Source organism: Phocoena phocoena, chromosome 11 (genome assembly GCF_963924675.1).
Source record: "Phocoena phocoena chromosome 11, mPhoPho1.1, whole genome shotgun sequence".
NCBI lineage: Eukaryota > Metazoa > Chordata > Mammalia > Artiodactyla > Phocoenidae > Phocoena > Phocoena phocoena.
The window spans coordinates 74461601-74476171 of record NC_089229.1 but is presented as its reverse complement, the minus strand read 5'-3'; the positions used below and the strand labels follow the sequence as shown (position 1 = coordinate 74476171).

The 14571-nt window shown below is 33.0% G+C and overlaps 1 protein-coding gene across 1 annotated transcript in view; it reads right to left on the bottom strand.

Moving 5' to 3' along the window:
• Positions 1-4550: 4550 nt before the first annotated feature.
• CPNE8 (copine 8) overlaps positions 4551-14571 on the bottom strand; it is a 327485-nt gene continuing 317464 nt past the window's right edge. The window contains exons 20-21 of the mRNA XM_065888187.1: positions 11788-11861; positions 4551-4739 (exon numbers count right to left, since the gene is read on the bottom strand). Of these exons, the coding sequence (XP_065744259.1) occupies positions 4551-4739; positions 11788-11861 (263 nt within the window). The remainder of the gene's footprint in view (positions 4740-11787; positions 11862-14571) is intronic.

Below are 14571 nucleotides of genomic sequence, written 5' to 3'. Positions count from 1 at the left end.
AAGGATAGAAAGCCCAGAGATAAACACACACACATATAGTCACCTAATTTATGACAAAGGAGACAAGAACATACATACAATGGAGAAAAGAGAGCCTCTTCAATAAGTGGTGCTGGGAAAACTGGACAGCTACATGTAAAAGAATGAAATTAGAACACTACATAACACCATACACAAAAATAAGCTCCATATGGATTAAAGACCTAAATGTAAGACCAGACACTATCAAACTCTTAGAGAAAAATACAGGAAAAACACTCTGACATAAACCACAGGAAGATCTTTTTTGACTCACCTCCTAGAGTAATGAAGATAAAAACAAAAATAAACAAATGGGACCAAATTAAACTTAAAGGCTTTTGCCCAGCAAAGGAAACTACAAACAGGACAAAAAGACAACCCTCAAAATGGGAGAAAATATTTGCAAATGAAACAACGGACAAAGGATTAATCTCCAAAATATACAAACAGCTCATGGAGCTCAACATTAAACAAACAAACCCCCCCCCCAAAAAAAAGTGGGCAGAATATCTAAATAGACATTTCTCCAAAGAAGACATACAGGTGGCCAAGAGGCACATGAAAAGATGTTCAACATCACTAATTATTAGAGCAATGCAAATCAAAACTACAATGAGGTATCACCTTACATGTTCAGAATGGCCATTATAAAAAATGTAGAAACAATAAATGTTGGAAAGTGTTGGTGAGAAGGGAGCCCTCCTGCAGGGTGGTGGGAATGTAAATTGATACAATCATTATGGAGGACAGTATGGAGGTTCCTTAAGAAACTAAAACTACCATATGACCCAGCAATCCCACTATTGGGCATATATCCTGAGAAAATCATAATTCAAAAAGAGTCAGGTACCACAATGTTCATTGCAGCACTATTTCCAATAGCCAGGACATGGAACCAAGCTAAATGTCCATCGACAGATGAATGGATAAATAAGATGTGGCACATATATACAATGGAATATTACTCAGCCATAAAAGGAAATGCAATTGAGTTTTTTGTAGTTAGGTGGATGGACCTAGAAACTGTCATACAGAGTGAAGTAAGTCAGAAATAGGAAAACAAATACCATATGCTAACGCATATATATGGAATCTAAAAAAAAAAAAATTGGTTCTGATGAACCTAGGGGCAGGACAGGAATAAAGACGCAGATATAGAGAATGGACTTGAGGACATGGGGAGGGGGAAGTGTAAGCTGGGACGAAGTGAGAGAGTGGCATGGACATATATACACTATCAAATATAAAATAGATAGCTAGTGGGAAGCAGCAGCATAGCACAGGGAGATCATGTCGGTGCTTTGCAACGAACTAGAGGGGTGGTATAGGGAGCATGGGAGGGAGGCTCAAGAGGGAGGGGATATGGGGATATATGTGTGCATATGGCCGATTCACTTTGTTGTACAACAGAAACTAACACAGTATTGTGAAGTAATTTTACTCCAATAAAGATGTATTTAAAAAAACTACAACCACATCGACCTCACCCTTTTGAGAGAAACCTCTTTATGTTCTAAACGGATGATAAGCCACAGTTAAAAAAAAAAAGTACATGAGGCCCCCTAATTGTCTTCACTAAGTCTAAAGAACAAAATAGCCTATGCTACATACCTACTGTCACTGCTGCCCCCCCAACACTATTCAGAGTTTTATCTACCGTTTCTTTCCTCCCCGTGTTACATGCTGGGAGAGAGAATTTTAAAAGTAGTGGTTGAATCATCTGATGTTCTTTAATTGCAACAGTTATACTCCCTAGTTACACATTACAGTAACCTGGAAAGCTTTGAAAATTTACTTATTCCAGGTGCCATTAAATCATATTTTCTGGTGTTGGGGAGACAAGACGCCCCAAACAAAGTAAAATAGTTTATATATAATATGAAGTGATTAATATGTTAAAATGCAAAGCAAAAGTGAGTTCATAGAAGGTAGTGATTATTGTTAGCTGAAGTTTTAAAAGAACATAGGTGGAGTTGGGGCTTGAGTTAGAACATTCAAATAATATCCTAGGTGGAGGCCTAAGGAGAGAGCTTGATGGAAGGAAAAATTATGAACTATGCCTGAGTCTCCAAATGAACTCAAATTGGTTGGGGAAGAGTGATTGAGACAAGCCTGGATAGTTTTAATATTCATTTGGGAAGCAATGGAAATTGATATTATATAACCGGCTAAAACCAGATGATGGAGATGATTGAATAGAAGGCTGAGGGTTCATCCTGTAGTTAAAATGGTTTTCATCAGAGAGGAAGGGAATGGGATTAGAGAGAGAGAACAGCATCCAAAGCTCTTGGGGGTCTTGAGGGTGCCCAGTTATAGTCCTGCTGTTTTCTGCAGCAGGTTTGATGATTTGGAGCTATTACTCTTCTCTCGATACATATCTTTCTCACTGCTCATTACCTAATGCTCATATCCCTGATACCCAGATTGTATGTGCAACTATTGGAATGTTTGCATTTATGGTATATGTCTCTGGTATTATTTTTTGTACCTCTCCTAACAGCAACTCACAAAATTTAAGTACTTTCACAATGGTAATGAGCTCTACTCTAGTTACATAGTCTTGGATAAATCACCTAACCCCTTCAGTCTTGATTTTTTCATTTATGCAACAAAGAGACAAGTCTAGGTATTTTCTAATCTTATGTATAGAACTAACATCACATACATTTCTTATGGTTATTCTCAGCCATACAAAGGATAAGGCTTGTAACTGGGACTGTTTCTTAACCATTTGCCCCCACTAGGTTTGGGCACACTACTATTTAAATAAAGAAGTGTACATCTTTCACTTTTTCTGATCAATTCAAATAAAAATAACATGTTTGACAAAAAGGAAATAATATTGATCTTATTTATTTTCATTCTTTAGAACTGATGAATGAAGGCAAATAATACAATTGTAGGCTAATAAACTATACTGACATAAATATTTGAGACCAGTAAAGGAAATCATCAGATTCCATGTCATTTATACATAAAGTTTACAGAGCAAATAGTTAATCTTTAAAAGATTTTAATATATACTCCAAAATGGACAATTTAGGAGTACATAATTATATAACATCGATTCTGTTAGATATGTGAATGTATATATTTTTGTTTTCCGTAAAATAGTTTCATGCTTATAAAAGTCACCCTTAGTCAACGTGGGACAAAGAGAACAACATACAGTAGAAATAAACCAAGTAGTAAATAGGGTATAAGTAAGGAAAATATTATAAAGCAGTTACATTGTTGACACAAAAGAAAAAAATAAATTCACTTTTCTATTACTTAAAGGTAATTCACAATCATTTCCAGGAATTCTGTGAGAATTTAAGGCCATTTGTTCTAAAGATATGTTTTAATTTAGACACAACTGTCATTCTTGTCACAAAACTGCAATTCTCATAAAAACTGTACATGCAAAAACTCTTTACAATTAATTGTGGATAGGCAGATCAGTCAATATATAGGAGTGGGTTATTTCACAAATGTGTTGTGCACTACGTCACATGGTTGTGTATATTTAACTGGGAATTTCGCAAAAAACTTCCAGCCTGTGCACCCTGCGTGGCAACTTGGAAAGGAATTCAAATCAAGAGAGCCAGTATCCATTTGACTTAAAATATCTAGACAAGGTACAATGAAATACAAAGTTTAAAACATCTGCTACATGGTTCACAGTCAAATATTCTGGATTTTAGCCTTTCTACATAGTATTGTAATATAAAGATGCTACTTTTTACACCAAGTATTTTCTGTGCATTTGCAGTTCACGATGTTTGACTTTTTATTATTTCTACTTAGCATTACAAAACATAAACAAATTGCAGTCTAAATTTAGAACCCAAACTTCATGAAAAATGCATGTTCTTTCAGAATACACATCTGCTAAGTGTAAACTCCCATACTTGGCAAATGGCACAGAGGAACTGATTACTAAGTAGATACAGCTTCATAAGATAATTCACTTACTGAGAAATATGAAAGTATATTTACCTTCCCTTGCTTGCAATTGCATTTCTCCAGACAGTCATTCAAAGAGATATTGCTCTTGTGATTATAGCTATTGCAATTTAGAAGACAAAGGATTCAATATTCAAAACTTGTATTCTTAAGAACAGTTATAAAAGTATTGGAATCTAAAAAGTAGTAACATGTAAACATTGATATAGAGAGACTGCTTTCCTATATACATAGCAGTCAAGGACAATATTTGAGTTAAAAACACAGGTTGTGCTTTTTCCCAACAGTACATTGGAAATTAACTGTTTCTGTCTAGAAAACATTTAAAGATTCAGAGAATACATCCATATTTTGCTTCAAGCATTTAAACAATTTTTCTGTTGCTCATGCAACAACCGTATTTACAGTTTTGGTTTAGGAAGATAATAAATTTTGGATCCAAGAAAGCATACAAACCAATACTGCTGAAACCAAACTGAGAAAAGTATCTCATTCCCTGGTTCCTTATAGAGCACCAGGAGAAAAGCATGGACTCAGCAGTTCTAACTGAAGTGTAGTTACATTAGCATTTTGGAGCACAGTCATATTTGAGTATGTAACACATGTGTAGGTGGGGTGTACGGGGGAGGTGCAGGTGATGGCTTGATTCCTCTGGTCCTCATGTAGGAGAGAAACTGCTCTGGGATCTCCGCTAGGACATCTTTAGCTAATCTAGCCATGCTGAGTATGTGGTTTCCGCTTCTGTCAATATAATCTCTGAATGGCACAAACTAAATCAGAGGTGAAAGAAAGTTATTTAACAGACCTTAGCATGCTATTTAAATAAATAAAAAAATAGACACAAAAACCAACATATGTAAACATTTGGTTGTAGGAGAATCAGAGAAGCCTGGAGTAATGGTGAGATGCATGATAATAACTATGCATTTTAAAGACATTTGATTTATTACAAATAGCTCTAACAGTGACCACAACTTTCTAATATATACTTTATCTAAAAAGGGATGTAATCTTTACCTATGTTTTTCCCCACAATAACTCTTGTCTCCGGGTCCTGATACACCCATCATGTTGCTACATGTATTCTGCAGTTTTGAGTTCTACACCTAATTGGATGGAGCATTATCCTCTTCAGGGCTCAGTTTCTTGTCAAAGGGAATTAATGTATGCTTAATTCAGCTTTCAATGTAGAAGTATGACTCAAATCAGGGTTAAAAATATGTATATTGTTAAAGAGTCCTAAACACATGTAAAGTATTTTTAATTATATTACTAGACCATCAAATCACATAGACAATACAAAATTTACACAGTTCACATTAGTAGGTACCCAAAATATTCAGTACATTGAATCATGCCCCAAATGTTTGTTTTTTATATCTGTTATTTGGAAAGGCAAAAAATAAACAACCAAAAACCCTCAATATAAGATTTTGGTATACTTCTCATTGAAATATCATCAAATATCAATATTCTTATTTTTACATTACATAAAAATGATTGTTCTATCTTTATATAAACAATCATGTGAGAATAATTATCACTGAATACTCTGGCAATAGATTGCCTGATTCCATTCTAATTTATAATGGTTACTTAATAAACACTGTGCTGTTTGTTGGCATTAGTTCAATTTCCCCTTACAAACATCATGATTCTTGAAAGCAACTGGGAATGATTGTAACTGTTAATGTTGTGATAGTTTGGGGACACAGTAATTTTAGGTCTTGGAGAAAAGGCACAGCGAAGACATTTCAGGAGGTTGAACAATTTTCAAATATAATATTTTAAAGTTTATATTAAATCAGTTTTTCCTCCAGAGAAACAGAGTGTTCACACTCTCATCTCATACTGTAATGTAACTGTTTTAAATTTATTTTGAAAATTTTACTTTTGATTTAAGCAGTTACTCAAGGTGTGTCTTCAGAAAATTAACTTTTATTAGGAAGCAGACTTTAAACCACTCAGGTTGCGACAGATAAAGCAGGTTAAAATGTTAAGAAATCAAAGAGCAAATGTAATACCATTTATGAAGTGAAAGCAGTCTCTTTTAAGGAAGAGCAGAAAAGTACTCCTTTCTTTTTAAAATAAGGTACCTTATAGACAGAAGCATACACATATGACCATAATTTTACCCTGTCTTGATACCAGGTGGAAAACTCAGCACAACTTTTAGAAAAGTGTGATAGAAAGGTGACAAATCTTTCTCTTACCCTAAAGGTAGCTAAGTAAGGGTAAGGAAAAACTAACAGTGAATATAATATTCAGCTGAGAAGAGAAATAGGAGGATATGAACATTTGTGAAGTCATATAATCTGACTTGGACAAGACCTGACAAAGAGGTGCAAACAAATTTAGGTTTATTTTTCTCTCTGGAACTATAATTAGAAAGGTAAGAAAATAAGAATCAACATAGTGAGGGATTAATAAGAAAAAGATCTCTAATTTCAGCTATAGCTTATTTCATTCTTATTTTAAAAGGCATAGTATTTTTAAAAAATTTAGTAATGATATGGTTAGTATATACATAATTACCTTTTTTTCATTTTATTTATTTTTTAACATCTTTATTGGAGTATAATTGCTTTACAATGGTGTGTTAGTTTCTGCTTTATAACAAAGTGAATCAGCTACACATATACATAATTATCTTTTAAACTATTTGTTAGGAGATCAGTTTTTGAAGAATCTATAGTTAATACCTACATTTCAGGGAAATGGCAACACTCTAGCAGATAGTTGATACTTCTCTAGGGAAGGGGGATATTATACCTGCTGTGTTTTTCCTTTACCTCAACTTTGCTCTTATATTTACTTTTACTTTGGTCTTTACTCTTCTCTTAGACCATGGTAATTAAATTCAATTATCTTTTTACTCCCTATTCTCAGAAACTCTGGAATTAGACTTCCCAGGTTCAGATGCTGGTTCTGCTGCTTATTAGCTGTGTGGTCTTGGTATTCTCTCTGACTCAGTTTCCTCTTTTATAAAATGAGGATAATAATAATAATGCCTACTTCATTAGGTTGCTGTATTAAATAAGTCAACATAAGTGCATAAAATAGTGTTCAACTCATAATATGTATAGTATGATAGTCATTATTATTACTATTCATTAATTTATAAATTATGTGCAATATAAACATGAGACTTCTTTCTAGTCTTTTATTTACATTCATATCAAACTTTAACTATTTTTACCAATTTTTTATCTCTTTCAAACTCAGGTACCAGTATTATAATCTAAAACTGTAATTCCTGACCTTTTTGTTATTTTAAAACACCTGCTGTTTCACCTTTCCAGCAAATGCTATAGGATGTGCTAAATTTTTTATTGAAGTAAATATAAATTCATTTTTAAGAATGTTATGATACTCTGGAATGTCAAAACTAAGATTCATAATCACTGTTCTCATAATACATACACTTCTACTCATCTTTAAAACATGTTCATAAACAATGGGTAAGAAAGAAATCTTAATTTTCAGCCGAGGAGGGAAGTATATATCTCATTTAACTTATGTTTGCTAAATGCAGGCACAGATTCTGATACGTCTCTTGAGTATTAAGGGACCTTGCCCCTGGGTTAAGCGTAACTGTTATAGCAAGTGATATTATCTACAGGAGCATCTCTTATCCCACATGTGTGTTGGGAGCAGAGAAAAAGATGTTGAGAATCTTCTACTCACTAACCTAAATTATCTAATCCTTTTCCAAAGGAATATTCATCTCTTCAGTCAAGTCATGAGGTACTTCCCTAAGTGAGAGATGAAAATGACAAGTGTCTCTGTTTCCTTTACCTCTTATTAATGTTAAACCTTACACTTTTGATGACAAAAATATATTCTTTCTTTTTGGACTATTGCTGATATCCTTCTACAGTAACAATTTTCCACTCAACTTCTCAGACCCCTCTGTTTATTGTCCCTTTTAATCACTAATTTCTGATCACTGTACCTGGGGACCTCCTGTTCAAAATAACACTCACACATTTGTGAATGTATGTTGATCACTGACTATTACCACAAATTAACTTGGACCCTTAAACTGTTCAGGTTAGAGGAACAAATCAATTTTTACTTTGCACTCATTTATCCCATTCATATGAAGAATACAAATAAATGCATTCTGTTCAGTTGAAATATACCATTTCCTTGACACGCTACATCTTTCTTTTAGCATCTATCCTGTACAAGGAAAATGTTCTATGTGGTTGCTCTAACAGCTAGCTCTGCCTATTTGTGAAAAAAGTTTGAATCAGTTTGGGCAAATGAGCTTTTAGTTGTGGTTCTGCTCAATTTTATTTGATTGTTCCTACTTTGCAGAGCTCCATTAGTGATTTTCAAGTCTAAGCCTTCAAGGTAATTATTCTCCTTTTAATGAAAGATATGATTTAAGTATAATTTTTAAGGGAGTGATAGGCTGGACAGCAGCTGAATGCAGCCAGGAGAAATGATATTGCATTATATACAATGGCCAATCCACAGCACAAGCAAGCAAAGAAACAAATGGAAAGCCTTTACATACATTGATTTAAGAAAATAATTCATTTAAGTTTTAGAATAACAACCATAGACTCTCTTCCTGCATACTGTTTATATTATAGTCATATGAGAGTGAATCTTGAGGCAATGAACATAATCACACATAAGACTGACTACAGTGTCATATATCAAGGTACAGTTACTATGAAATAGTGACATCAAAATGCCTTCCCACAGGACTATGCCAAAATACTAACTAATAATAATAACTGAAACTGATATTAATGCATTTATTGAGCAACTGGTAGGTGAGAGGCCTTCTGCTAAGTGATTTAGTACAATATCTCATTCAGTTTATTACAAAACAAAAAGGTAAGAGAGCCTAAATAGACCTTATTTTCTGATATTATTTTAGCCAGCAGTGTTTATAGCATTGATTATGATGGCTTAGATATTTCCTGGTGGTAGGAAGATTGACAATATTACTCTTGGTGTGCCCTTGCAACCCCAATATTGTAAATATTCAAGAATATTTCTATTCTTAAAAATAACTCATTTAAAAAATGTTTTAGTGAATGGTAGGACCAGGAAACCTGTAATGGTGGAAGGTTTTAAAATTTTATTCAAGGTGAGAGAAAAAATGTTAATTCTTGAACACAATGTGATATATAAATGTTTACCCTGGGAACTTTTTTTTTTTTTTTTTTGCTGTATGCGGGCCTTTCACTGTTGTGGCCTCTCCCGTTGCGGAACACAGGCTCCGGACGCGCAGGCTCAGTGGCCATTGCTCACGGGCCTAGCCGCTCTGCAGCATGTGAGATCTTCCCAGACTGGGGCACAAACCCGTGTCCCCTCCAACGGCAGGCGGACTCTCAACCACTGCGCCACCAGGGAAGCCCAGTGGGAACTATTTTTAATAGACCAAATACCATTTAGCAACTTTTCCATGAAATTAGAAAAGAGTGCATCAGATATCCTTAACTAAATATAGACATGTAAGTCAAGGTGTCACTGTCATTCAGGAGGCTACTAATTCTCTGGGAAGATTTTAGTTTCCTGTTCAGTATCTGTGAGATCTCACGGCTCTTTCAGTTCAACTTTACATGGTAGAATCCCTTGAGTGTTTAGCTATATCGTCAGGTGTCTTCAAAATCTTTGGTGATCTCAGTGTCACTTAATGGTGATAGATTAGTCTCAAGATTTTGACTTTCAATGAGAGGAAATATATAATTATATATATATATATATATATGTGTGTGTGTATGTGTGTGTGTGTGTGTGTGTGTGTGTTTATGTATCTTATACTGATAGGTAACAAAGTATTTTCATGTCTGTTACTTCCTCTGAGACTCACCACATCATGGAAAGAGCGAAGATAAAAGAATGGAGAGTCTGGAGGTAACGAATGAAAGGCTCAAGGGAGATTTACTGACTTGTTCAAGATCATAGATCTGAGTCCTATCTCACTGTTCTGTCCAATGTAGCATATCCAATTAGAGATGAAATACTTTCATGATCAAGGGAATTTTTGTTTTATAAATAAAATAACCAACAACAGTTGGTTGTCACTAACATAACATGTTAATCCTCTTAAAGTAAATCTTAATGATGTGAGCAATCTTAACTATCTTCTAAGGGAGAGAGTAATACCAGTTTCCCTTAAGCAGCATTTAAATGATACTATGAGATATAAAGCTGTCTCTTTTAACTTTGTAAAAATGCATTACAACAGCAACATAATACATTTTAAAGGACTTCAAATTCATACTTCCATGCAGTAATTTGATTTTTTGGTTACTGTGAACTAGACATTATGGAGAGATTTTTAGAAAAAGTGTAATTACTTGGACTTATAATTATGCTAATCAGCATAAGGTGAATAATCGCGGGTCTACTTAAAAACAACAAAACATCGTGGGATTCTTAAATAGATGACCACATCACCATGTTCCCTTTCTCAGCTGCTTTTAAATGAATTATTCATGTGTGCGTGCTTTTTACGCTACCAAGAACATTAGGTTAAAATGTTAACATTTTAATGTTAATATTTAAACATTAGGTTTAAATCATATTTAATTATCTTCTTAAAAAACTGTTATACAGATGTTTCTATTTTAAAACTTAATTTTGCTGACTGATGAAGAAGAATGCTTTTTTATCTTTGTCAAGATTAATCTTTATAATATATTTACAGATTATTTTACATTATTCTCTCTCTCTAATTTTTAAAATTATTTTTGTTGTATTTTACCGAGTTCTATTTCAGTAATGTAATGTATTTTATATATACTATCTGATAAAATCTTTAAACAATGCCAGAACACTGAAGTTTAGAAAGCTTATCCAAGTTATCACAGTGGACAATCCAGGATTTGAACCAAATTCTCTTGGATTCCAAATTAGATTATCTTAATGACTGCATTATGAGTGAATATATAGGTTATTATTTAGGAGATAATATTGAATTCCATTGTTTGCTCCTTTAAGTGCTCAAATTGTACTGAGAACTTTCCTTTCCATTTAGTCTTCCCTTCACAGCCTTTTTTTGCTTCTGACTTCCTAAAAGATATGAAGACTCTAAAGTATGCAGAAATTTAGTTGATTTAATTCCTTTGTTTCAATTATAAATTTTAACTGCCTTTTTTCTTTCTATTCGCTCCGAGAATAGTAGGCTTTAGTTAAGTATTTTTCTTGATTCTAATAGAATTATGAATCATATATATATCTATATATCTATATATAGAGATATATAATCTATTATTATGTTATATTTTATTATAGTATTATACATATTATTATGTTACCATGTATTATATTATTATTATTTATATATTTTATATAATTTTTATATTTATATATAATTATAAGATCTATTTTTCCACTTTTCTAACCATAACCTATGGGAGAAATAGAACAAAATCTACATTTTTGGTTTGTTTCTACTAAGTTTACTTACACTGAATATGTATCAGATGTCTTAAAATATATTTAATTTTTATTGAGGTCTAAGTAATAAATAAGCATCATTAAAAGCCTGTTATATTTCTAGCTTTTAATTTTACTAAAGATCTCAATGATATTTTCTGGTAATAATAAAGTAGGAAAAGACACTTATTAACAATTCTATTTTATATATGGTGAACATGAAGTATGGGTGAAAGTAATTTGGTGCTTATTCTAAGCCATCACTTAACATGCATTTTATAGAGAATCAACTGCCTAAATTAAACAGAACCTGAGATGCTTGATTTCAATTTAAACTCTTCATTTACAAATCAGAGCTGACATGGGCTCTTCACAATGAACAAAATAAATAATTTTCATTAAATTTCTTACCTGCACAATGTCCCTTTCAGCATATTTTCCTCTGGAGGAAACTCTTACATCATCTCCATCCAATTCAACCATTGCTTGAAAATAAAATAGGATCATTTATTCAGTGCATTTTAGCTAAATACTGTAAAAAATGTAGGCAATAATGAAATCAAGATGTATGAAGTAGAAATATGTCCTATGCCAAAGGCAGGAAGCTGGTTGATCCTTTCATCTCCTCAGTGATTTCTTCCACAAAACTTAACTGAGTGCAAATTTTACAAGTGGAGAAAGCAAGCTAAGACCTCATGTGACCCTTTGAAAGATGAGGAGAGCCTGTGCAGTGTAGAAGTCTTTAGGTACATCTCCCCATTCCATAGATCCTTAACTCTGGATTACATGCTTACATGACTGATTCAGCAAGTGATGCTAATTCATTCAATTTTAATTTTTTCTTTCTAATTTAAGAAACTAGGCACTAATCATTATAAAACTTCCAATAACAATTTGAACTTTATTCTCTTTGAAACTACACAAAGCTATATAATCATATTGTCTGTAATCTTTTTATGAATAGATTTAAAAACAAAAAGGTATTTTCTCTGCTCTTATAGTGATTGGATAAAGCATGAAATTTCTGAAGTATGATTTTTTTGTTGCTTAAAAATAATTTCAACATTACATAGGTCAACTGGTATTTGGGAATGCTGTGATATAACAGGACAGCTGGTATACAATAATGTTACGCTGCAATTAAGAACATTTTCCAGAGTTTAATGTTTCAGTGAGAATTCTCTAAATAACTAATTACACGAGGAATGCTAAGTTGTACTTAAAGTATATTCTCGTACTAATAATCCATTTTGTATGCACATGATATTCACCAGACTCCAGAGAGCCACTTGCAATTATGTTTGCTTTGTCGCCTTCTAAAATATATTAGAATACAATCCTCACCTTTTCACTATTTTCCTCAGTGCTTGGATAATGCATTTGGGTTAAAGACATTTTACTCTTTTTTCCTATTTTATTTTTTTTTGATTGAGGTATAATTGACAAATAACATTATATTATTTTTAGCTATATAACATAATGATTCGCTACTTGTATATATTGTGAAATGATCACCACAATAAGTCTAGTTGACCATACATAATTAAAAATTTTTTTTCTTCTCATGAGAACTTTTAATATCTATTCTCTTAGCAACCTTCATATATGCAATACAGTATTAACTATACTAACCACACTGTACATTACATTCGTGCGATATACTTATTTTAAAACTGGAAGTTTGTACCTTTTGACTTCCTTCACCCACTTCACCCACCTCCAATGCTGGCAAGCCTTTGGCAACCACCAATCTGTTTTCTATATCTATAAGCTTGTTTTTTTAAAAAACAGGTTTTGAGTTTTACTTTTCTACACATGTTCAGGGATCAATGTCTGGGCTGAAACATTGCCAGTACACATAACTGTTAGTGAGCCATCATCCAATAATCTCCTTAGATATATATGTCATAATTTAGTAACATGTAAATTATCAATAATAAGGTAATTAACTTATTCAAAATATAAAAGAACTATTTTTTTTCTCTCTTACTTATTAGGGATTTAAATAGGAAAATTCATTATACTCAGATATTTTCAATAGTTAATTCCTTTTTTTGGTCTAAGTTTGTTTTCAAAATTTTCACATTACTTTGAGACATAAATGTACACTGATTGTGACATGCCAGCAGTTGGAGAATCTTCTCCTTTATTATCTAGTTTGCTAATAACTCCTAACAATTACCCTATACTCACTCTAAAATGGGAAACAAAAATTAGATGATAATCTGGGCCTCACCTTCTACAATCCTCTACAATCTCCATTGGCCTTTGTAAGTGTTCTACTTCAATTAAAGAAAATGACAGTTATTCAGGCAATAGTGTAGTAGAATGAGATCCTATAAAATATCTCCCACTTTTCAGTATGTCCTTTGAGTTAAAAGGCTATGGGTAGCAGAATTGGAGGCTACACTTTTGAGAACAAGGAGAAAAGAAATGGCATATAAGTGGTGGAAGGGAAATGTTCACCCTTCAGCTTTTCAGATCATCTAGTCCTCAAGGAGCCTGAAATTGTAAGCAGAGGTTCCCCATCAGTACCCGTCTCTGGAAAAAAGATGTATAAGATACAGACCTATATTTCTTTCTAGCCTTGGGAGACAAAATCATTTTAGAATCCCTTATAGTTCTCTCCCTTTCCTAACTTGTATCAAAGCAGTTAACCAGATGCTACTTTAATTTGACTTTTTGCCTTTTAATGATAAAGAAATCCTGCTTTGAGAAATTATACAGAAAGTTTTAAATTGTTCTTATTGAAATAAAGAAACAAGACATTTAAATACTCATGAATCTAGTAGTTTATTTATATTTCCTCTACCTTCAAATAATGAATGGCAAAATGCTGCATTTCTTGCCTGTGCAAACCTCCTGGTTAAGTTATGTGTAGATGTTGGATTTATGTGGTTAACTGATAAAATCTGCAAGTTTTATTTCAGTCTTTATGTCAATTTATGCGTGCTATTTAAACTTACTTATTGTAGATTTGGAAGTGCCTAGAAAAACGCTCTTCTGATAGGATAGCAGCAACTTGAATATAAGTCAGAAATTTTCTTCCAGCAGGGTGAAGGCAGAAATCAGGTGTTTCAGGACCTTAATTCCCTGTTCACAGGTTTGCCAGAGGACAGTTTCACTTTAATTCCCAGGAGGGAATTCTATGGGATGGCAACTTCCCTCTTTGTCTATAATCTTTCTCACTTTTCC